The sequence below is a fragment of the Hypanus sabinus genome, chromosome 5, assembly GCF_030144855.1.
Source record: "Hypanus sabinus isolate sHypSab1 chromosome 5, sHypSab1.hap1, whole genome shotgun sequence".
Taxonomy (NCBI): Eukaryota; Metazoa; Chordata; class Chondrichthyes; order Myliobatiformes; family Dasyatidae; genus Hypanus; species Hypanus sabinus.
Genome location: NC_082710.1, coordinates 95,444,462 through 95,471,178, shown reverse-complemented (window position 1 = coordinate 95,471,178; position 26,717 = coordinate 95,444,462). Strand labels below are relative to the sequence as shown.

The 26,717-nt window shown below is 37.5% G+C and overlaps 1 protein-coding gene across 1 annotated transcript in view; it reads left to right on the top strand.

The window, feature by feature from the left end:
- Positions 1 to 26,717, top strand: part of LOC132394768 (low-density lipoprotein receptor-related protein 1-like) — a 1,611,265-nt gene that overhangs the window by 1,413,081 nt on the left and 171,467 nt on the right. Inside the window, exons 67-68 of the mRNA XM_059971176.1 lie at positions 1,387 to 1,506; positions 4,764 to 4,889. Coding sequence (XP_059827159.1) covers positions 1,387 to 1,506; positions 4,764 to 4,889 — 246 coding nt within the window. The remainder of the gene's footprint in view (positions 1 to 1,386; positions 1,507 to 4,763; positions 4,890 to 26,717) is intronic.

Here is a 26,717-nt window from a genome sequence, read left to right as displayed (position 1 = left end):
AAGGAGAATTTGATGGCTCTGGGCTTCTACTCATTGGAATTAAGAAGAATAGGGAGTGACCTCATTGAAACCTATCGAATGTTGAAAGGCCTCGATAGAGTGGATGTGGAGAGGATGTTTCCTGTGGTGGGGGAACCCAAGACACAGCATAAGAACAGAGGGGCAGCCTTTTAGAATTTTTAGAATGAGGAGGAATTTTTTTTAGCCAGAGAGTGGTAAATCTATGGCATTTTTTGCCACAGACAATTTGTGGAGGTGTAGTCATTTGGTATATTTAAGGCAAAGGTTGATAGATTCTTGATTAGTCACAGCATGAAAGGATACATGGAGAAGGCAGGAGATTGGGGTTGAGAGGGAAAATCGATCAGCCATGATGAAATAGCGGAGCAGACTCGTTGGTTCAAATGGCCTAATTCTGCTCCTATATCTAATAGTTTTATGGTCTAGATTTTAATCAGTCCTATTATGTTGGAGTTTAATTAACTTTAATATAATAGTTGATAAATTTTACAGCTTTTATAAGTTCTAAGGTTGGGGATTGATGGATAATACAATTGTAACTGCCTAATAGAAATTAATGTACTGTAAAATATTTTCTGATATAAAATGCAGAATTATATTTTTCATTTGAATGCTTTCACTGTTTTTGCAATAAGTAATCATTTTTAATATTTGAATTTGGATGTTTATTTGTGTTGCAAAACACTAAGCAATGCCATTTTTGGTAGATCTGAAGAATATGGTTTCTTCAGTTTAGTAAATTAATTATTATGATCCACTTCAATACCTTAAAGCTCTATATTCAAGTCTTATGCCAGCATTTTAACCGTCCTTTCCAAATATTCTTCACATTTAGCAACTTCAAAAGTAAATTTATTTTCAAAGTATGTATCTGTCACTATATACTACCCTGAGATTCCATTTTCTTGCAAGCATTCACAGTAGAATAAATGCATAGAACAGAATCAATGAAAAACTGCACACAAAGACTGACAAACTACAAACAGCCAATTTTTCAGTTATGAGCATAATATGGAAAGTTCTGAAAAAAATTATTTATATTTGAAGTTGATTAAGAATTGTTTCATAATGCATGATCTAATGAAGGCTATTGCCCTGTATATTACTTAACATTGAGCTTATTCTGAACTAGTTATTCAGAATTGCAGGTTGACCACCGACCTTGGACTATTTATAAATTCTCTGTGGTGGATTTTTAAAAAATTAAATTTAGTATTTTCAACCAGAATGAGTACTTTAGAAAATATAGATATGTCCAGAAATGTGTTCAAAATTGAATATTTGTGTTCAGGATGAAATCCAACAGTTTTGCCTTTATTTTTTTTTCATAATATTTTGACAAAAGGTTTCTAACTTTTTCCCTAGCTGAAGTTACATGTTCTTCAAACCAATACCAGTGTGCTGTTACCAAAAGATGCATTCCTGAAGAATGGGTCTGTGACAAGGATCATGACTGTGCAGATGGCTCTGATGAATCCAATTGCAGTAAGCTATTTATGAATTCATTCAAATAAATGCAAATGGAAGACCCCAGTATATTTTCTGATGAAGTATATATTGCTGAATTTTTCCTTGATAATGAGTGAGAACCCCAGTTAATTTGTAATAAACTGGAAGATAATGTAAATACAGAGAATTATATTAATAACAGAAACATCTTCTACAAATATTATTTTGAAACTGCAATGAAGAAAGATATGCTTTTGTTCTAAAACTTGTAAGAAGTTAGGTTCTATAAGCCAATTGAATTCCCTCAAAAGTTATGAGTAGTGGAAATTATTTCAGCCCTAGTAATGACATTTTTTTCTCATAATTATGGGGTGTAGAGATAGAATGAATGCTTGTAAGCTTTTTCCCAAAAGTTTGGTGAGACCAGAAATAAAGATCATAGGTTTAAGTTGAAAGGTAAAAAAAATTAAGAGGGATCTGCGGGGAAATTCCTTCACTCAAAGGATAGTACAAGTGTAGATTGAGCTGCCAGTGGAATTAGTCGATGTGAGTTCAATTGTAAAATTTGAGCAAAGTTTCAATAGGTATAGCACTGCGTTATCATTTCCTCAAAGGCGCCTTACGTACAGATATTCCTGTACCTAGAGTCACTTTATGTATGTACATAAAATCAGTCTATGCATATAGCTAATCTTACTTATATTCATTGTGTTCTTTATGTTTGTTTTATTTTTGTGCTGCATTAGACCTGGAGTAACAAACATCTTGTTCTCCTTTACACTTGTGTACTAACAAATGAGTACAAGCAATCTTGAATAGATGTGAGACATTTGAAAGGAGATAGTCTGGGTGTAGGTATAATCATTTCCTGAGAGTAGTTTGGAAGTGAGCAATTAGATCATTTGAAGCTGGTTGAAGGTGGACTTAACAGTATTAACACTCTTGAGGCAGATATACAGCAACAACAACTTTAAATTGTACCCAATGCTTTTAGAGAGTTGTGCCTGCACTTGTCTTTTTTTTTGGGAACAAATGTACTATGTTTTCAGTTAAGTCCCTGGATCATTACATAAAATAACCAAAACTATTTATCTCTTCCCTAAGCTGTACAACATTTTGTCCTTTGTATTGCTGCCCTCTCCCTGAACTGAGCAGAAAAATGCCTTTTGCAGTCATTCTGCTCTCAGATGGAAAATGGGACTCGTGATCCATTGCCCAACACACCCCCTCAGAGAGGGGAGCATGGGACTGATGAAACAGAATAGATAACACCATCCACAAATGAAAAGCTTAAAGATATAACTGATGTTAATTCAGGTTCTTTAGCAATTTTGAATACACACTTTAAAAATAATCCTCTACAACTTTTTTTCTTGTACAATTGTCATTCATCTTTAGTAGAAGGCTTCTATAGTTCTTGGTCATAACTATTTTATTGTATTTTTATTGCTGTAAGTATAGTAAAATGATAAAGCAAATACTGTTGCTGTTATTGTGCTGGTTATTGATGAATATGTGCTATGCATTTTCTATCTGCATTTATAAATTTAATGGTTGTCTACTGCTATGGAAGCTTTGAAAGTACCACCAAAAACACCTGTTTCAGATTGTACATTTATTTTCAAATCCAGTATGATGAGGCCAGGCCAAGTATATAGTTTTAAGAGGTTTCTTCACAGAAAGCTTTTCTAGGACTTTACAGGATACAGGATACCTTTCTTAAATAAGTAACAACTTTCATAAAACACCTATTATTTCGTAATCAAAATACAAAGCTACATAATAAAACTGTTTGTATTGTTGATACGTTATTGATTCTGGTAATTTTGAAACATCTTCTTCTCCTTTCCCATCAAATCTCTGAATGCTCCACAAACCCAAGAACACAATTTCATTAATCCCTTTTTTTTGGTATTATTTATTTATTTTTGTCTTTGCAGTCTGCTATTGTTGCAAAACAACACATTTCACAACATATTTCAGTGATAATAAACCTGATTCTTATTCTGATAAGATCAGTTTAGTGATGCAGAATTATTTTTGACAATCAGGCATTTCACAGACACAGCTAGTACAAGGGTAGACAAAGAGTCCTGCTTTAATAAAAGAGAAAATGTTGGAATACTCAAAAGATCAGACAGCGTCTGCAGAGAGTGAAAGGTCAATTTATCTTCAGGATGTCCTACTGTCAGGCACAGCTTTCCTACAAGTATGGGTAACAAAATTTTAATCCCCCAATCTAACTAAAGGAAAGGAAAAAAGCTTCAAACTGCTTGAGGAATTCACTGGGTCGGGCAGCCTCTGTGAGAAGGGGTGGGAAGGGAGTGTGGATGGAGAGCAGAGTCAGCTTGGATTAATAAATGGAAATTTGATAAATCTGCTGGAGCTCTTTGAGGATGTTGCTAGCAGAATAGATACTGGATAGGCTACATGTAGATTTCCAGAGACTTTTGTTCGTCGCACTCGAGTTGGGCAACAAAAGGAAAGCTTACTGAATTGAGGGTAATATACTAGGATGGGTTGAAATTTTTGCAGAAACAAATGATTTGAAATAAGCAATTTTTTCCCAGATATTAGCTTGTAACTAATGAGGTACTGCAGAAACTAATTTTGGTCCCTGCAGTTTAGAAGAACGACAAATGATCTCATTGAAACTTACATTTTGGACAGATTGACGTCCAATTTTCACTGAGTTCATGATTTTCAGCAGTGCTCAATTATTGACTCAGTGTGCATTCATTGGTAGAGCCCATTAATTAGTAAGTTCTGTGTTCCTCAGCTTTTACGAATGACCATCAACAAAGACCATAACACATAGAAGCAGAATTAGGCCATTTGGCCCACTGAATCTGCTCCACCGTTCAATCATGGATGATTTCTTTTCCTTCTCAACCTCATTCTTTGGCCTTCTCTCCATAACCTTTTATACCCTTACCAGTCAGCTTACTAATTGACAAAGATCACTGCGGCCCTTGTAGTATATAAATATTCAGTCATCCAACAAGATCAGTTAGACAGAATTCCAAAGTTATTTAATACCTTGGTACTTAGTACAGATATAAACCATGCTGATAGGAATAATCCTAGTAACTGTGAGATGCCATCTGCATACACATGCAGCAATTTTCATAGCAGAATCCTAAAGCTGGTATCACCTTTATTCTTATAAAATGTGACAGAATACAAAGGTCAAATGGATGCCATTGTGTTGGGAATAAGAATATTTTGCTCCAGTAATGATAAGCCTTTGTGAGTTGAGGACAATAACAAAAGCTGCTTTTGATTGACTTCAGCTCAGATTGCTTGTGGTACAGAAGATTTTCACTGTAAAGGCACAAGCAGATGTGTTCCTGCACGATGGAAATGTGATGGAGAGGATGATTGTGGAGATGGATCTGATGAGCCAAGAGAAGAATGTGGTAGGTTTTGTTTATGGAATATAAAGTTAAAAGGAAAAAAAGTGATCAATATCAATTTTTTGTAATCCAGTGATTTCAAAATATGCTTTTATGAGTGGGTTTGAAAGCTGAAAATTGGGATGAATTTTGCCATTACTGTTTTGAATATTTTCACTTCTACCTGTCTTCCTGTCACCAGAGTTCTGAATGAACATTCATAGGGGCTTCAGAAAATACTGACAAAAAAGAGGGTGTTGTTCACAGTCCAGCCAAAAATTCTATTTTATACCCATATCCTTGAATTCCTCTCTTAAAGGGAATACATTACTTGAAGAACAGAAATTTGTAATGACTCTAAGATGCCACTTAAGTGATGTATGTGAGATTGAAATTGGAAATGCATGTAGTTTGGGTGCTATAGAAACCATTCAGGAATGAAAATAGCATCCAGTTTATTCACTCCCTTCTATCATGCACCACGCGAGATACAATTTGATGAGTGGATTAGCCTTTCTGCTGTTAATGTCAGTCAGAGGTATATCAACAAGGAAAGTGATGACATCACAGTGCCAGCACTGCAGTTTTGAGCTCAACATTCCAATTAATAGCCCATTTTAGATTTGCTGTGCATCAACAACTGTTCACTGATTCCCTAGCACCCTCCCTTACACACACATATGAATGCTGCTAAATGGATCATGAAATACCTATTAGCAAGTTGGTGTTGATATGCATGTATAAGTGATTACTCTTTTTCAAAGTGGACATGCTGTCTGAATTACAATTAACAGATGTGGATTAATTTTGCATCACAGTTCTGATCTGGTTCTCAGGGGCTGTAACCTCACAAATAAGTTTAACATTGGGATGAATCATGTTAACCTATCTTGTGCTTTGCATTCATCTCCACATACTCCTATGCACGCATTCAGTTTTTGTGACTCTCCAGCTCAAATTAAATTTGAGGCCTCACTTCTATGGTCGTTCATCAAAGCAGGGCAGCCTGTGAACAGTGGCCAGATTTGAAGACGGGGACTTGAAGACCAACCTCCAACAAATTTCAATATTAGCATCATGCAGATGTTTCTGCAAGAACAAGCAATCTGTTCTGACAAAGGGGCAAAGGGGTAATCATTCGTCATAGTAGGTTTCTTTGCATGAACAAAGGAGGCCATTCAACTCTTTTTTTAGTCATTTCTGAATGTTTCTGGTAGACATATAAAATCCATTCAAAATGAAAGATATAATAGTAAAATTAAGAAGTCTGCATTGACTATCAAAATTATTTAGCTTTTCTGTATGAGTATATACAGATTCTTCTATTCACCACTATGTTATTGCATTTACTAGTTTCTTACTATTTAAAAATATATTCTACTTTAAATATTTTCTAAGCCCAGAGGACACAACCTCAGAGTAGAAGGATGTCCCTTTAGAACAGAGATAAGGAGAAATTTCTTATGCCAGAAGGAGATGAATCTGTGGAATTCATTGCTACAGATGGATGTGGAGGCCAAGTCATTGGGTATATTTAAAATGGAAGTTGAAGGATTCTTAATTAGAAAGGATGTCAAAGAATGGTGATTTCCCTGGAGAGACAGCATGTGGTCCAATAGCTCCAAAGGCTTAGCATCACCGAGACTGCATAAGGAGAACAACTGTTTAGCACGCTCAGATAGTCCAAAAGTCTGCAAAAGGTGAGTTTTCAAAAATGGGTATTTATCGTGTTTAGGTGGGTCTTCGAGCAGACTCACCGCTCTCGCAGCTGTGGAATTGTTGGGCGACGCTACCATGTAATTGAATTTGGTGTTGCTAGCAGTGATTTCTCACAGAGCGAACTGGGCCTCAATTTGTACAAACCAAGCAACGGCATTTGGCTCCAGATCTCCAGTAGTTTTAAAGCGATTGCATTGGCCAACATGTTCAATAACTCGAGAATTGTCCCAGAGCAGCAGCGTCACCAATATAGGTTTTCACAAATAAAGCAAGGTGAGAATTTTTATGTTTTAATGAAACCCATGACACACTTTATTGAACTCCAGAACCTAAACACAAAAATGCATTAAAAATGTTTACGTAATAATGTCATCACTTCAGACTAGCCTCTTAAAGTGAACCTCAATTCAATGTTGGTGGTTATGAATTATGTACGTTTTTCCCATTTACATTATCCTATGGGACTTTGGTGGGAACAACTAGGGTAGGTCTTACACAGTGACTGGTAGGGCCCTAAGGAGTGCGGTAGAACAAAGGAACCTGGGATCTCATCTGCAGGAAAGGTGTAATTAAGGTGAAAAGAGTACAGTATAGAGAAACTTTACAAGATTGTTGCCAGGCCTGGTTGAATTGAGTTCTAAGGAAAGATTGAATAGATTAGGAAAATATTCCTTGTGATGTAGAGGATTGAGGGGGAAATTGATTGAGGTATACAAAATTATGAAGGATATCTACAGGTAAATTCCAGCAGGCTTTTTCTACTGAGTTGGGTAGGGCTACAACCAGAGGTCATGGGTTAAGTGTGAAAGTTGAAAAGTTTAAGGGAAACATGAGGGGGAACTTCTTCACTCAGAGGATGGAAAGAGTGTGGAGTGGGGTGACAGTTAAAGGGTGCATGTGAGCTTGATTTTAATGTTTAAGAGAAGCTTAGATAGATATGTATTGGGGATTGCCAAATGTTATGTGGACTTTCTGGTGTAGTCTGTTTTGTCATATGCTTTTGTGATATCATTCTGAAGGTACGTTGTCTCATTTTTTAACTACATTGCATTTGTGGTTTCTAAATGACAATAAACTGAATCCGAATCTGAATCTGAATGTAGATAGTAGGAGTATTGATGGCTATGGTTGGGGTGCAGGTCAGTGGGATTTAAATGGTTTGGTATAGACTGGATGGGCTGAAGGGCCTGCTTCTGTTCTGTACTTTTCTGTGACTCTTATGGGGAGAAGGCAGGAGAATGGGTTTGAGAGGGTTAATAAATCAGCCATGATGGAATAGTGGCGAAGACCTGATGGGCTGTATGGCCTAATTCTTTTCCCATGTCTCATGATCTTATTGTCTTAAATTTATTCTGTTTTAATAGTCCTTCTCCTGAGGTGAGCACATTTTATTTTTCCACAGTTTTAGATTTATGCCACCTTCATTCTTTACTTGCTTCTCCTATCCATGCCCCACGGTATTCCCCTCTCAGCTTTCTTGGCTACAGCACCTGATTCTGTATCATCAGCAAACGAGCATGACTAAATAATGAATGTAGTATGTAAATCTGCATATAAATAAGTATGTAGTATATAAATAAGCCAGAGCCCAATACTCATCCGTATGCCATCCTTCTGGCCACGGCTGCCAACCTGAAATAAACTGTTTATTCCTGCAGTCCCTTACAAATACTGATATATTTCCCCCACCCCAAACTTGTGAAACTTTATTTTGTATTACAATCCTAGTTCAGTGCTTCATGTCTTTTACATAACTTGTAAGTTATACCCTCAAAAGTCTGTATGATTTTTCATATACAAATTACCTTTCTTAGCACCGTATTGACTTAGTTTAAATATATTATTGTTTGTATTATTCTTTATTGTGCATTTAATAATGGATTTCGGTGTTTCCCAAGAACTTTGTTGGATTAACCAATATGGAGCTTCTCCTTTTTCATCTTTTTAATTGCATCTGAATATCTATAAAAGTTGAAAGAATTGTGATGAGGCTAATATGGAAGAAGAGATTTTGTTGAGTGGTAACTATGTGGAACAAATTGTGGATGAGCATTTATTTTTAAAGAAGTCACTACAGTCATATCAAATCTTTCGAGAAAGTTATTCAAAGAAAGTTAATCTACAGTTTTTTAAAGCTTTGTCATTTCAGTGTGGCTCTACAGGCAATATTTCTTGGTTTTTAAAATCAGGAAAGTGATATGAGGAAACTCAGAAACAGAAATAATGTTTTTTTGTACAGTATTTATATCCTCTTGTTTGGTTTATCAGTTATTAGTAGCACCATGCTTATTGCAAAGTTTGTGACACAGCTTTGTGGTTTTTAATTGGAAAGAAAAGATTATTCTGTTTTCTTGAAGCAGTCAAACCATTCAATTTCCTGTGTAGTTTTCTATAAAAGGCATTTGACAGTTTGGTAACAGCTGAGAAACACTTTTTTTTTCTTTTATTGATTCATCTTCAAAGTATATTTTGGGAATGTACTCATTTTGAAACAGTTAACAATAGAACTTTGGCTCATAGAGTAATGTTAACTATGAAAATGGACAAGGGAGAGCCAGTGGATGTAGTGTACCTGGACTTCCAGAAAGCTTTTTCATAAAGTCCCACATAGGAGATTAGTGGGCAAAATTAGGGCACATGGTATTGGGGGCAGAGTACTGACATGGATTGAAAATTGGCTGGCTGACAGGAAACAAAGAGTAGTGATTAACGGGTCCCTTTCGGAATGGCAGGCTGTGACCAGTGGGGTACCGCAAGGTTTGGTGCTGGGACTGCAGCTGTTTACAATATACATTAATGATTTAGATGAAGGGATTAAAAGTAACATTAGCTAATTTGCTGATGACACAAAGCTGGGTGACAGTGTGAAATGTCAGGAGGATGTTATGAGAATGCAGGGTGACTTGGACAGGATGGGTGAGTGGGCAAACGTATGGCAGATTCCGTTTAATGTGGATAAATGTAAGGTTATCCACTTTGGTGGTAAGAACAGGAAGGCAGATTACTACCTAAATGGAGTCAAGTTAGGAAAAGGGGAAGTACAACAAGATCTAGGTGTTCTTGTATATCAGTCAATGAAAGCAAGCATGCAGGTACAGCAGGCAGTGGAGAAAGCTAATGGCATGCCAGCTTTTATAACAAGAGGAATTGAGTATAGGAGTAAAGAGGTCCTTCTGCAGCTGTACAGGGCCCTGGTGAGACCCCACCTGGAGTATTGTGTGCAGTTTTGGTCTCCAAATTTGAGGAAGGACATTCTTGCTATTGAGGGAGTGCAGCGTAGGTTCACAAGGTTAATTCCCGGAATGGCAGGACTGTCAAATGTTGGAAGATTGGAGTGACTGGGCTTGTATACACTGGAATTTAGAAGGATGAGAGGGGATCTGATTGAAACATATAAGATTATTAAGGGATTGGACACACTGGAGGCAGGAAGCATGTTCCCGTTGATGGGTGAGTCCGGCACTAGAGGCCACAGTTTAAGAATGAGGGGTAGGCCATTTAGAACAGAGATGCGGAAAAACTTGTTCACCCAGAGAGTGGTGGATATGTGGAATGCTCTGCCCCAGAAGGCAGTGGAGGCTAAGTCTCTGGATGCATTCAAGAGAGAGTTAGATAGACCTCTTTTAGATAGTGGGGTCAAGGGATATGGGGAGAGGGCAGGAACGGGGTACTGATTGTGTATGATCAGCCATGATCACAGTGAATGGTGGTGCTGGCTAGAAGGGCCGAATGGCCTACTCCTGCACCTACTGTCTATTGTCTATTGTTACATGTTTTACATTATATGCAGAAGAAGTGTCCACTGTTACTGATTTTAGTGAGAATTATGAAACTATTTCTTAGTTTTTAATAATGTTAATGGACATAGGTAAACCGATCTAATGGCTGTTAATCTAATTGCAGAAGGATAATAAATCAATTTTTGATTTAAAATAAAATTTCTGTATCTCAAATTGTGTATAATATTTTGTTTCTTTCCTTTGGGGATTTTGTTTTTTGATTGAAGAAGCAGCATTGCCTTAGGTTTCAAATCTATTTTTCTTTTCTATGGCTGAAGTGCATGTATCATCATATCTCTTGATAGTGAAAGGCTCCTGGCACTTTTCCAGAGCTGGTGTCAGCCTTTATCCTTGAAAACCTATCTTTACTGTCTTAATCTTCAAATAATGAAGTTGATCTTTTAATGTTCTCCTTTTGTATTTAGGAAGCCTGCAATCATTACCATAATTTCTGTCTGATTTGATTTTCAATTAAGTGTTCTTTCTTGAGCCTAGCCGATCAGTTTCAGCATTCATATCTATTTTATTTCCTTTGCATTTTATAATACACATGATCAAAATATTACAAATGACATCAAAGTCTGGTTAATTCTGAGCTGTATCTTCCTTGAAAAGCAACTGTGAGTTTGCAATGAATGCTAATGTTAATGCGCAAATTTAACCCTAAATTTTGAATATCTGTAATGGCCCTCCATTCTACTCTGCCATTTGCCTCATGTTGACAGTAAATTCCGCTCAAAATCTCTATTTTTAAATGCTACCAGAATATATAGATTTACTGTTGATTACACTTGCTCATATTTAATAATTGGAGTATCTATTTAGCAGTTGTATTAATTACTGGTGCAACAAGAATTGACTTCCTCAGTTGTGTGTATTTGTGTATCTTATTCTACAATGATGTAAATTTTATATTGTAGTATTTTATTTTGCTCATTTCCCATCCTTTTTGGCTTGCTTTGTCTCCTAATCTTCACCTTGTGTCTCCGTTGTCACTTCTTCTTTTTGATCAGTTTTGGCCCAAATTCTTTTTCAGACCTTTGTTACTTTCTTATGTCATATTGCTGTTCTTGTTGCCGTAAGCACAATTTGTTTTTTTTTTTGCACACGGAGGGAAACTGATGTTCTCGTTGCAGTTTGTATGATTTAACTTTTTGCGCATGAGGGATTGTTCTTCTTCGGCTTCCATGGTTTTCTGGAGAAAACAAATCTCAGAGATGTATTCTGCATAGATACTTCAATAGTACATGTACCTTGAACCTTGAAAGGAGGCTAATCTCTCACTAATATTTCAGTTGTCCTGTTGCCTTTATTCCACACATCATTTGCACATCAGAAAGATACGCTGTAAGTGTTATTCAGTCTGAAGACTGATAGAAATGTAGGGTCAAAAGTTGGATCCATATTTTCTCCACATTTACCTGCCTGGATGCAGAGATATGTTTTTTTGACACAAAATGTTCTGGACTTCAGAACATGGTCTCCAGAAAATGTGTAGACTGTCAAAGCTGTAAGAAAATTAATCAATTTGTAAAATCCTTTTGCATTTAAAACATTAAAAGTTAATTGAGTAATTGGAAAATAAGTTGAATGTTTTTTTTTCTCTGTTATTAAAGGCTGCTAAGGAACTATTGTCCCACAATGTCCACTGAGTTCTCAGATCCCATGTTTTACATCACCGGGGAGAAAACTATCAATGTGAATACCATAGAATTTTAGCAGGATAAAGGTCCACCAACAATTTACATGAGGTTCAAATATGGAGCAAGTTACTTTGATATTCCGCATCTGTCACTGGCTTCAAGCTTCCAGGTTTGGAAGTGCATGTTTGAATGTGTAGTGTGTAATTTAAACTTTTGTTTAAATTAGTAAATGTCAGCAGTTTCTACAATACTTTTTAAGCAGATTTCTCCGATGTATTCTATGAAATAAGATTGGTGGAACAGTGGTGCTCCAGGTAATGTAACTGTCTCACAGCTCCAGTGATCCAGTTTTAACTTCATCATCCAGAGCCCTTTCTGTGAGAGTATACTCCCCCTGTAACATTATGGCTTTCTTCCACATTCCAAAGATACATTAATGGTTTGACTAATTGGCTATTGTATACAACTCCATACTTAGGAGGCTGATGGAAGAATTAGTGGATGTTAATGAGAATTTGTGAGAGAATAGCTTAAAGGGAAATAAGTGGGAGAATGCGATCGATCAGATTAATCTGAGAGGGACAAGAGACTCTGTTAAATACTTTATCATATGGAAGTATTGAAAACAATGTTATAGCTAATTCTTAATTCTGTTCTAAAACATATTATAGTTCTATCATCAGCCCACCGATTAATGCTGAACATCAAGCACCCATTTACGTGAAATTATTTCATTCTAACATTACTCTCGGCTCTCTTCAGAGTCTACCATTCACTACATGCAGGGAAATGCCAATAAAAATTAGTGTATCTGTTTATGAAATGGGAGGGAATAAAGTAAACCATGCAAAACCCATACAGTCATGGGGAGAACATAAAAACTCTACAATAATGGGTGTCAGAATAGACCTGGGTCACTGAAGTCATGCATTCAATTCAATTCAATTCAATTCAGTTCTATTCTATTCTATTTGTTTAGTTGTCAGTCAACCATACACGAATAACGATGAATATAGCCAAACAAGATAATGTTCTCCGGGGCCAAGATGCAAACACAATGCCAATAGTCCCAGCACATAGCACATACAAGATAGCAAGCATATGTAACATTTCAGTAAATTACAATCACCCAATAAATAGTCCACTCAGCACAGATACAGGCCCTTCAGCTCACATAGACTACCAAGCTAGTCCCAATTTGGCCCAAATCCTTCTAAACCCTGCTTCTTAAATGAAACTAATGTACCTGCCACAGCAGTTTCCTTTGTCAAGGCATTCCATATACTCACCACATTCTGTGTGAAATAATTGCTCTTCAGATCCTTTTCAAATGTTTCTCCTGTCCCCCTAAGTCTAAGTTCCCTTGTTTTAGGCTCCACTACCCAGGGAAAAGACTGTAGCCATCCACCTCAGCTATATCACTCATAATTTTAAACACTTCTTATTCTAAGTCATCCCTCATTCTCCTACATTCCATGAATAAAAACCTAGTGTGGCCAACCTCTCCTTATATCTCGGGCCTTCTAATCTGGCAACATCCTCAGAAGTCATTTTGAAATCTTTCCACTTTAATCACATCTTAAAAGGCTGAACAAGACTATACAAAGTACTCTGTATATGACATCACCAATGATTTATACAACTAATATATAATATTCTGACTCTTATAATCAGTGCCTTAACTGTTAAAGTTCACCATGCTATACGACTTTATCACCAACCTATAAAAATCTGATTCCATTTGCAATGAACTCTGCACACCTATTCCTAGGCCCTTCTGTTACATTACACTTCTAATATCTTTCCCTCCATAGTATAAGTCCTACTCTGGTTTGACTTTCCAAATGCATCACCTCAAACTTCCCTGTATTGAAATCTGTTTGCCACTCCACAGCCCACTTCCCTAACTGATCCCTGCAGTCGACAATTTTCTTTACCATCAACAACACCTACTAATTTTGTGTTATCTGAAAACTTGCTAATCAAGCCTTGTGCATTTCTTGTCCATATCATTTATATAAATAATGATCAATAAGGGTTCCATTCTGACCCCCCTGGCATGCCAGCTGTCATTGGCCTCCATTCTGAAAAGTTGCATTTAATTGCTATTCTCTGATTTCTACCTCTGAGCCAATTAACTAGCTCTCCCAGGAGTCCATGGGACCTAAGTTTTCAGATCAGCTTACCACACAGGACCTTATCAAAGACCTTGCCAAAGTTCAGATAAATAACATTCACTTCTCCACCGCCGTCTACCTATTGTAACTCTTCAAAGAGCTCTACGAGATTCATCAGACAGGAGTTCCCATGCACAAAGCCGTGCTGACTCCTAATCAGGCTGCCTACCCAAATGCAGGTAGATCTCCCTCCAGCAACTTTCCCATTCCTGATTGTCAGACTGAGTGGCAGGTACTTCTCTGGCTTGTCTTTCCTACCATTCTTAAACAAAGAAACAATATTAGTCATCTTCCAGTCTTCGGGATTTCCACCAGTGGTTAATGCTGAAGCAAGTATCTCCAAAGAGACCTGTATTTCTTCTCCAAACTCCCATCAAAGCTAAGGGTGTATTGTGAGGTCCTAGCAATTTAAAAACTTTAATGTGCTGTAAGGGTACAAATAGCTTCTTCCTGCTAATTTGAATGTTCTCCAAAACAGCTCCTCTTGTTTTCATCCTAAGGCCATAAGGCAGAGGAGCCGAGTTGGTCAATTTAGCCCACTGAGTCTGCCCACCATTCCACTGTGGCTGATATATTATCCCTTTCAACCCCATTCTTCTGCCTTCTCCCCATAACTTTTGATATCCTTACTAATCAAGAACCTATTAACATCTGCATAAATATACCTGGTGCTTGGCCTGCACAAATGTCTGTGGAAATAACTTCCTCCTCAGTTCTATTCTAAAGGCTGACCTTCTATTCTGAGGATGTGTCCTCTGGTCAAGACTCACCCATTCTTTTAATATTCAGTAGATTTCAATGGGATCCCTCCTCATTCTTCTAAACTCCAGAGGCTCAAATGCTCAAATGCTCCTCATACATTAACAATTTCATTCCCAGGATTATTCTTGTGAACCTCCTCTGGGCCCTGTCCAAGGCCAGTTGATCCTTTCTTGGATAAGGGGCCCAAAACTGCTTACATTACTCTTAAGCGCAGTCTGATCAGTGCCTTATTGTGTCAGCATTATATCCTTGCTTTTATAATCCAGTCCTCTCGAAATGAATGCTAATTAAACTTGCATTTGCCTTCTTTGTCACCAACTCAGTCTTCAAGTTAACCTTTAGGGAATCCTGCATGAGAACTTCCTAGTCCCTTTGCACCTCTGGGTTTTGAATATTTTGTCTGATTAGAAAATATTCTATTCCTTATTTCTTCTACCAGAATGCATGGTTATAGACTTCCCTACACTGTATTCCATCTGCCACTTCCTTGCCATTCTTCTATTCTGTCTAAGCCATTCTGCAGAATCTCCGCTTCCTCAACACTACCTGCCACTCCATCTAACTTTGTATCAACCACAAACTTGGCCATTGAGCCATCAATTCCGCCATTCCACATTGACATATAATGTGAATAGATGTATATACACCAACCCCTGCGAAATACATTGATCAAGCAAGTTTTCACCTCAGTAAATTTGAGGAGATATACTCTCTTCTTACCCACTCTGTTATTCTTAATATATGTATAATCAGCTCTTCAAATTTTCCTTAACCTTATATGCCAGATCCATTTGGTACCATCTCTTTGTCCTTCTGATTTCCCTCCTCCATCTATTCTCAATCTTTTTATCATCATCAAGAGATTCACTTATCCCTGAATTCCTAAACATAATGTGTGCTTCTTTCTTTGACTTGACCAGAGCCTCAATATCTCTCAACAGACAGGGTTCCCCAAATGTGCTAGGTTTACCCTTCATGCTCAGAGGGACATTGACTCTTGATATCTCATTTTTAGAAGCCTCCCACTTGCCATTTGTTCTGTTGCTCTCAAGTCTATTCTACCAATTGATTTATGTTAGATTCTGCTTAATTCCCTCAAAATTATCACTGCTCCAGTTTAGAATCCTGGTCTGTGATCTGTCCTGTCCTTTCCAATGCTATCTTAAAACAAACAGAATTATGGTCAGTGGAGTCAAAGAGCGACCCAATTGCTAGTTCAGTTACAACAACTGCTCTGCCTCATACCCCACGAGTAGGTCCAATATTACACCTTCCTAAGTGGGGACCTTTATTTATTGATGCAGGAAACCTTCCTGGGCACATGAACTCTTCTCAGGCTTCCAGGTTGGTGCAGACATCATGTTTCCTGGACACATTACACAAATTCCACTCCATCCATCCTCTTAACAGTCTGTGTAGCCCTGTCAGAACTGAGGAAATTTAAACTTCCCACTAATACAGCCCAGTCATTTTCTCAGCAATGAACTATTTCCCTACACACCTGCTCCTCAAGTTCCTACTGATTATTTGGGATCATTATATAGCCCCACTAGAGTGATGTTCTCCTCTTGTTCCAAAACTCTATCTGTTGATCCTCACTGAACAATCCTCCAAGTATGCTGTCTCTAAATACTGCTGTTATCTCCTTCCTTATCAAAAAGACAAACTCATTCCTGTCTTACCTGAAAATCTGTTATGCCTCTACCATCTGTATCCTGGAACGTTGAGCTGCCTGTTTTACCCTTCTCTCAGCCATGTTTCTATTATAACATTGCACTCCCCAGAGCCAATTTACAGCATTCATCCACTTCAACTGTTAATCCTTATATATTGAAATAAAAGAAATTTAACAGGGTATTCCTTACCCTCCATTCAATGAGCCCCTGGCTATTCTGATTGCTAAACTTGCAACTTCTTTATCCCAAAACTTCATCCTGCTCAGTGTCACATCCCCATAGTTGGTAAGGAATGATGAAGGATCTTGACCTGAAACATCAACTGTTCATTTTTCTCCAAAGATGCTGCCAGAAGTGCTGGGTTCTTTCAGCATTTTATGTGTGTTACTCTGGATTTCAAACATCTGTAGAATCTCTAATGATCATAGTTCTTCTTAGAAATGTTAGCATTTACATAATTAATTGAAGGCAACCTGGATGGTCACATGAGCATTTCAAGTGAGGTTAACTGGAAGTGGGTAGATGAAATCATTTTGGAATATTGCCCTTGCTTCTGCTCGATCACTAAGCAATTGCTGCACAATATCTGAAACCAGTGATGGTCTGTCACTCTCAGTTCATCAGGCTTTGACTCAGCATAAACAGATGTTTAAGAGCCATTTACTTTTAAAATAACATACTCTAAAATATCATATGATGCATTTATATCAGTCTAGAAAATTAATACAGAATTTGACCATTACCTTAACCACAATCAATGGCAGCCTCAATTCTGTGAAAGATCAGTTTCAAATACAGAATATTCAGAAGTGAGATAGCTTACAGAGGTAGGAAGAGAGGGAACAGATTTAAAAACAGAAATGAAGTTTCTTTTTATTTTTAGGCATGACAGAATTGGGAGTCACTGTAGTTCATTGAAGCCAAGGACAAAGGGGAACTTGAACGTAGACCATTCTGGAAAAAGATGAGTGGAGTTACAGGTGACCTGAAGCAGTGGCTTGCAGCCAGGACCAAGATCATTGTGATAGACACATCTATCACCTTTCTAAGACATGCTACCATATGATACTGAGAAGTCATCAATGCGTTTTGGCAGTCTGCTTCATTTCCCTAGTTGTTGGAGGCAGATTTGTTTTCACTTTCAATTCTGGATAAAACTGACAATAATTTATCTCTTGAATTTTACATGTGATATAAATTAATGTAATTTGTACATCTTTAAATAACATTATGCAAATAGCATTATTGCCATGCTTAGGTATTTCATATACATGGAAGACACAAAAGGAAAATTATAGACTCTGGAAGTCATACAGAAGTATCACATGATAGTTTTTCAACAATATCTACTATGTGTACCATGTAAAACATTGCCTTGCTTGAAAGAGTTTCTGGAAAGTAACCCATGTTTTAATTCTGATGTGCAAAGGGACTTGGGAATCCTCATGCAGGATTCCCTAAAGCAGGGGTGGCCAACCTTTTACATTTCATGCATCAATTTTTTCACAGACAAATTCAGATGCGCCATACAACTCTTTTACCCCCATTCAATTCTTGTAAAGATATGCTAATATAGACATATTTAGCATTTTTACATGATACATTGATTTAATATAAACACAAGATAAACATTACTTACCTTAATGAGACTTTTAACAAATATATTTTGTCTTCTTTTAATTTCTTCCTTTTTTCTTAATCACATATTCTTTCCATAACTCAGACCCAAGCACCAGCTTCAGTTTTCCTTCATTTTCAACCTGATGTTGTGTTTTATAAAATCATGTCTTCTATTATATGAGAAAGTGTTTTCACAAACAATGCACAACGGTTTTCCTGATGGACCCACTATAAATAAAAACTCATTTTCCCCCTGTTCATTGAATTCACGCTTACTATCACTTGCTACTTTTCTTTTGCACTGTGATGGGTAACTGAATGTAAAAACAAGGCTTAATTTTAAAAAAATTACAAAGTTGCAAGTGTTCACAAAGGAAGAACAAAGCACAACTCCGTAGTGCGTAAGTGTCAGTTGTAAACTGACTGGCAAAAACCTGCAATGCATCGCTGGTGCAGATGCCTGGCCCCTCAGGACCAAACAAGAATCAAACATGTATTGAACAGTTATGGAACGACTGCAGAACAAAAGTCCTTCTTTCCTAGTTTGACTCAATGAACATTTTTTTTAAATTGAAAACAGATTAATGTGAAAGAAGATATCATTCACCAAAAGATGTGCACAAAACAATAAAATCGATAAAAATAATTGCTAAGTTTTAGATTTATTATTAGTAAAACCCATTTCTAGCTCTAAGCTACTTGAATTCCTGTTAGAGATTTTTTTTCTACAGATCGGTTTTTGGTTAATATATTTTGCTTGAGTAGGCTTACTTTTTTACTATTATCATGGGGGTGCAATGCGCCACTTCTAATCATCCAATGCACCATAGTTAGCCATCCCTGCCCTAAAGGTTCATTTGAAGATTGCCTCAGTGGTGAGGAAGGAAAATGCGATGTTTAGCATTCATTTCCAGAGGACTAGAATGAATTAATGAAATTTTGTTTTTGTCAGTACAAACATAACAAAAAGCATCATTTTCAACGATGATTTTGTAAACAAAATTAAGTAATAAAAATCTTTAAAACAGAGTGAAAGGGTGTAGGCTGAAGCTACAGCTTATTTCGCCTACCCCTCTTACTTGTGCAACAACATATGTGGCGTCAATCATCACATCAAAACAAAAAAAATCATAATCTTTTAAAACAAAATCCAATTCCAAGTATCAGTTATTTACATTCCATTCATTTTAAATCATGTATTTTATATTTGTTAATTAAATTATTTTAAAATAATTTTTTAAACTTGTTAAGTGTGGTGCATGTTTTTAAACTCTCACTACAACTGTTCCATAGATTCACCCCTCTGACTGAAATACAGTGATTTTTTACATTTGTTCTTATCCCTTGTTTTTGAAATATACATGTTCCTCTCAAATCATGTTGACTTTCTCTCATTTTAAACAATCTTTGGATACTTTGTGGTAACTGTCCATTTTTTACTTAATATATAATTGTTATTATTTTAAAATCTACAAAATCTCTGAATTTTAAAGTATTTAGCTGAAGAATTAGTGGATTGGTTGGCTCATAATAACTTGTCTTATTTACAATTGATATCGCTTTCTTTTGGAGTAGAAAAATCGAGCTTGTATTTGTTCTGTATATACTTCCCCATACCTCTACACAGTAAGTCATGTTTTGGTCTGTAAGTGAACAGTACAAAGTATACAAAGATTCCTGATTTAAGAAATCTTGTGCTTTGTACAGTATTGCAATAGATATAAAAATTGAGGCTTTATAAGGCAGTAGTGAGGCATTACATAGAGTATTGTGAGCTGTTTTAGGCCCCTTATCTAAGAACGGATGTGCTGACATTGGAGAGGGTTCAGAGGAGATTCACAAAAATGAATCTGGGGTTGAGAGGCTTATCATATGAGGAGCGTTTGATGGCTCTAGACCATTACTCACTGGATTTCATAAGAATTTTCAATCTCATTGAAACCTATCAAATGTTGAAAGGTTTTGATAGAGAGAATGTGGAGAGAATGTTTCCTATGGTGAGGGATTCTAAGACCAGAGGACACAATCTCAGAATAGAGAGATGTCCACTTAGAACGGAGAAAGGAGGAATTCCTTTAGCCAGAGAGTGGTGAATCAGTGGAATTTGTTGCCAAGGACAGCTGTGAAGGCCAAGTCATTGGGTGAACTTCAGACAAAGATTGATAGATTCTTGATTAGTCTGGGCATGGAAGGATACAGGAAGAAGGCAGAAGATTGGGGCTGAGAGGGAAATGGATCAGCCATGATGAAATAGTGGAAGAGACTCAATGAGCCAAATAACCTACTTCTGCTCCTATGTCTTATTGTCTTGTGGTCTTGTCCTTGGTGGTGTTGTTAGGAATAATTAGTTTGGGCTTGTTACTTGGCTTTGGATAAATGTTGTGCCACTCTACCCAAATTAGTTTACAAGATATTTTTAAAGTCCTTAAGTTTGGATAAGCACATAAAATTGACAGCTCAAGCACACCACAAGGTGGAGACAAGAATAGTGACAATTCGTAAGAGAGCTACCTTTTAAAAACTGACTCGGTTGATGTTTTTTCTTCTCCACCTTGCAATACCTGGGATATCAGGTGAAGCAGAAAGCAGTAGCACAATGAGCATTCCAAGCGGCAGAGCATGCATGGCAGTCCCCCGCTTGCTTTGTACCCAAATAGCAGTAATATTGATCTGTAGACCAACTCTGAACCTTGCAATAAATGACAGGACAGCCCAATTATCTTAAACTGAAGTAATAAGCAAAGATGTTTGTATTAGGGGACTGCAGTGTAGGACCTGAGAGGGATGTACTTACAGAGTGTATCTCTTTGTAAGGTGGACTAAATTATCCATTGACCTTGCTAGCTATGCAGAGAATTTTCCGCTGTCTCCTTTTGAAGCCTAGGTTTTATAAATGGAACCTGTTGGTCATTAGAGTTACAGGCTATAGTTTAATTAGAAACCATGTTTTAATAAACTGAATTGTAAGGAAATAAAAAATACCATTTTGTTGTTGGTCTGTCATATATCTCTTAGTACATCTTCATTGAGGGCAGTGGTGTGATTTTATTAATAACATAACAGCAATGGCTGAAGTCTACGACAAGACTACATTTTGATTGGGATAGGTGTTGTATTGGTTCCTGTGTGCCACAGACCTGGAGCAGCTTCAATAGTTAAGGAATCAAGAATGCTGAGTTTCATGAAAGTTATACTCACAATCTTATATGATTTCAGCTATTGTTATGCTGCAAATCCAACACCAGCAAACAGCAAACATGGGAGCAAGAGCAGTGGTGTTAATGCCAACAGCAGATCCAAGAATACTAACACAATCAGCTGCTCAGTACTGGGATCATTTTTTTGCTTTATGCATCCTCGTCTGTAAGCATATGGATGATTCATAGAGTGTACTGGCAAGCAGAGATGTTCCTCTTATCCAGAAACACGAAAGATAATATGAATGACTTATGCTTACAATGGACATTGTAACTCCTACCCTACGAAAGATTCAAGAGAAAGTAGCCCTTCAGCAGAAAATTATCACCTATACAATAAATTCAGAACATGGTAGTTATTTCCAATTTTACTTTTCAGTGCAAAATGATTTCAGGATACCCCTTTTGTCAGAAAATCAAACCCATACCATAACACCATAAGACGTAGGAACAGAAATAGGCCTTTCTGCTCACTGAATCTGATCCACTATTCGATCACGGTTGATCTTTATCCCCTTAAATCTTTTCTCCTGCCTTCACCCCGTAACCATTACTAATCAAGAACCTATCAACCTCCCCTCTAAATATGCACAATAACTTAACAATAATAAAAATGCACAATAACTTCGACTCCACACCCACCTGTGGCAATGAATTCCTCAGATTCACCACCCTTTGACTAAAGAAGTTCCTCCTCATCTCTATTCTAAAGAGACATCATTATATTCCAAGGCTGTGCCTTCTGGTTCTAGACTCCTTCAACTAAAGTAAACACTCCTTATAAGTTAACCCTTTGTATCAAACTGGTGAAGTTCCATGCACCAGAGAACACATTTGAATGAAGAAGAAATGTACAATAGATCTAACCCCAAGAAATATACAGAAAAAAATAGATTGTACTGTACACTTTCGTCTGGGATTTCCCTTATATTATGAGCTGTTTAAAGATTATTTTAATAGAGCTATTTTAAATAATATTTCAACTCCCAATGACCGTGTGAGATTCCTCTGGGTGCTCTGGTTTTCTCCCACATTCTAGAGACGTATGGGTTAAGGTTAGGAAATTGTGTGGGCATGCTGTGTTGATGCCAGAAGCACGGTGACACTTGCAGGCTAACACCAGCACCAATGACACATTTCACTGAATACCTTAATGTTTCAAGTACACAGCTTTATTTGCAACATATATATCAAAGCATCAAAACATACAGTGATACGTGTTGTTTGCACTGAAGCCAAACAGCAGGGATTGTGGTGGACAGCCTGCAAGTGTCAACATGCTTCCAGTGCTAAAATAGAATGCTGACAACTCATATTTAAAAAATATATATATTTTATTATACAGCATGAAATAGGCCCTTCCAGCCCTTTGAGCTGAACAATCCCCCAATTTAATCCTAGTCCAATTACAGTTCAATCTGCAATGACCAATTAACCTCCCACCCGGTACGTCAGTTTGGAATGTGGGAGGAAACTGGAGCACCCAGAGGAAACCCATGCAGTCACAGGGAGAACGTGCAAACTCCTTCCAGGCAGCAGCAAGAACTGAACCAGGGTCATCTGTACGATAGAGCATTGTGCTAACCATTATGTGCTACCATGCCACCCATACTCTAGTTAGTTGCATAATTTAATGAGCAATCCTGAAGTTATTAAAATTACAGGTCTTTGATTTTTTTTCAATGAAATAATCAAAAGATATAAAAAGATAATTTAAGGCAGTACTGATCAAATTTCAATGAAAAATGGAATGCAAAGGAAGGTCAGGAAAAGCAGCAACTAATATACTAAGTTTATGTTCAAATTTTGTATTGGTCTCCTTCAAGTGTCCAGCATGGAACACACAGAGAAACTTGGATTTCTGCAGTAGTCAGTAGCACACAACTGGAGACTACTTCCAGGGATTTCATCAGCGTCAAAATGTTTTACCCCATACACTGCCCTTTCTTTCAAAAATTCATTATATTGTCATAGCACCTGAGAAGCCTGTTTCACATAGTGGGCATTGGGAATGAAATAAATGTAGGTCCTCTGAAAATTATTGTTAGATACATAGGTTATGACCAAAGAAAAAGATGGCTGGAGTCGCTTAGCAATTCAGTGCAAGGGTGGTTATTAGGTGTGCCAACAATCAAACTTATAAAAATTAGCAAAAATAGCAAAAACTGTCAATATTTACAAAAATGTTTTCCAGCAGAAAACACAATAATAGCTCCATACTAATTTTCTCCAGTGTGAACTCCCCGCAGCTTGGATCGTTCTCTGCGACTGAAGCGAGAAACCTTGTTAATTAGGCACCAGGGCATACCATCTTTAATTACCCACAAAATTAACTTTTAAGACTACACATGAATTAGAATATGATGCACTCCACAATGTAGTTACAGTCATTGCAAAATAAACAGAAGTATGGCAGATAATTCTGTAGTGTAGTGTATACAAACAATATATTCACATTTGCACATCCCCATTATTAAGGAAATGGAATGTTCACCTGTGTATGGCAAGAAAAGCACCATAAAGCCAACCCAAGTTCTTCAGCCATTATAAGGATATATCTGGGAAGACATTGAAGTGTGCACACTCAGCACAATGACAGCAGAATGACAAGGCAATTGTGTGTGTGTGTGTGTGTGTGTGAGAGATGGAGAGAGAGAAAGGAGTCTGTTTACTGAGCACTCTCTGAAAAGGTTATTTACTGACTGATGCCCCTCTGGGCCCCAACTAACTTGTGACATCCACCTGATCCAAACTCATTGGTCTACCACCCTATGACAGTTTAAGGTGTCATTGTAGGTGCTGAGAGAATTCTAGGCACAAGTGTTTAGTTGGAATATCAGTACACACACAAACAAGAAGTCCTGGACTTGGTAGAACAGTGTCCACACAGAACAGAAAACATGATTTGAAGAGGTGTGTGTGAATAAGGCAGAGGAAAGGTTGCAAGTCACCCACTCCCATTATAATAATGGCAATGCCAGAATGAGTACTTGCAGTTTATTTGTGTTAACAAACTGCATCTTCACTTAGTTAACTGACCAAGTATCAAATACTGATCATTGATAGATCATTTGATTTTCTACTCAGGGACCAATGATCCCTAAATGCACCAGACTCCGAACGGGCTTTGCTGAGGTGAAACTATGTTCAGGTTTACATACAACCTAATTAACCTCAATCCTAACAGAGAATCTTTTGTGATTCAGCACAATCAAGCAGCATAATTAAGTGGTGACAAGAGCAGAGCCAATGGGACTTGAGGATGTGTCATGGGGCAATAAGGCAAAGGGAAGGAAATTCCCATTTTTAGACTCAGTCGGGCTGAGACCAATATGCAACCTGCATTTTTCTCTCGAATCCGTTAGCTTTTATAAGAGCAGATTACTTTGATCAAGATAATTTCTGCAGCCACAGAGAAGATTAATTGGCAGAATTAATGCTTTTAGTCTGGGTTTCTTTTCCCGTTGACGGTTGACAACTAAGGGACTTACACCATAAGACAGGAGCAGAATTAAACTATTCGGCCCATTGAGCCTTCTCTGCCGTTCATCATGGCTGATTTATTTTTGCTCTTGCCCCTATTCTCCTGCTTTAATTTCATTGCTCGGTGGGTTAACCACAGAATCATACAGTATGAATCGCAAAGTCTGGGTGAAAAATGACCAGCTTTACTGCAACATCCTATCAGCACTCCAACTACTCACCTCACTCCATCCCCAAAAGGTCATAATCAGCAGAGATTTCACTTTTCTAACTTCAGTCAGTCTGTATCTAAGGTTGTTTCAACCGAAGAAACATTAAGGTATGTAGAACTTCAAGCACATAGGGAATTGGAGTCAGGTTTAATATCACTGGCATATTTCATAAAATTTGTGGTTAGATGGCAGCAGGACACTGCAGTACACAGTAATAAAAACTGTAAATTAAAGTGAGAAAAATATTGTGTACATGTGCGTATGTGTTTTGTTAAATCAGCAGTGCAAAAAGAGGAAAAAAAGAGTAGTGAGTTAGTGTTCATGGGTTCAATGACCATTCAGAAATCTGATGCCAGAGGAGAAGAAACTATTCTGAATTGTTAGTTGTGTGCCTTCTGGCTCCTATACCTCCTTCCTGATGGCAGCAATGGGAACAGGGCATGTCCTGGGTGATGGGGGTCCTTAACGACTGATGCTGCCCTTTTGAGGCATTGCTCCTTGAAGATTGCCTGTATGTTGGGGAAGCTGGTGCCCATGATGGAGCTGACTGTGTTTACAACTTTCTGTGGCTTGCTTCAATCCTTTTTAAAGCACCCCCCCCCCATACCAGACAGTGATTCAGCCAATCAGAATGCCCTTCATGATAAATCTGTCCAAATTTACAAATGTCTTTGGTTACATACCTAAACTCCTAATGAAATATAGCTACTGTTGTGCCTTCATAGCTATGTTGAGCCCAGGACAGATCTTCAGAGACTTTGACTCCCAGGAACATGAATTTGCTCACACTTTCCACTTTCGATCCCTTGATGAGAAACCCACGGATGGGCACTTGAGAACAAATTAATTTGATTAGACAAAATTTGCTATTATTCCATTAGAAATCTTCTGGAACCTTCAGTCAGTTGACAATTTACTGAGCAAGAAATAGGTTGATAATTGATGATTGCTCATCTTGGATAACTAAGCACTGTGCTATGTGTACAGGTTTCAGTGTAGCAGAAGGCAACAAAGAACATTAAAGCACAGTACAGGCCCTTTGGCCCACGATGTTGTACCATACTTTAAACCTACTATAAGATCAATCTAACCTTCCTCCTATAAATTAGACAGTGACAACAAAATTCTGTCCCTTTAACTGTGAAATTCAGTATGACAGAGCCACTGTTCATTAAGAAAAAGATTTTGCATTGTTTCATGAATGTGAAGCCAACAGTTGATGGAGGTAGCTCAGCATTGCTTATGATGATTTGTACGATTCAGCTGCAAAATGTCATACAGTCCTCTGAGTTTCTCCACCATTCACTTTCTCATCTGATTACAATTTGGTTGATAACCTTAGCATCCAAAGATCTATCAATTTCAGTCTTAAATATTTATCCTCAGCACACTAACACAGAGCACTTAGAAGATTCATGATCCTCTATGTAGAGAAGTTTCTCCTTAGCCTAGTGCTAAAACGCTTGTCTCTTACCTTGCAGATATGGCTCTATGGTTTGAGGCTGCATCCTCAGGAAATAGCCATTCAGCAACTGTACAAGCAATCTTAGACTTTTGAGATTACAAAGCCTGTTCAAAAGAGAA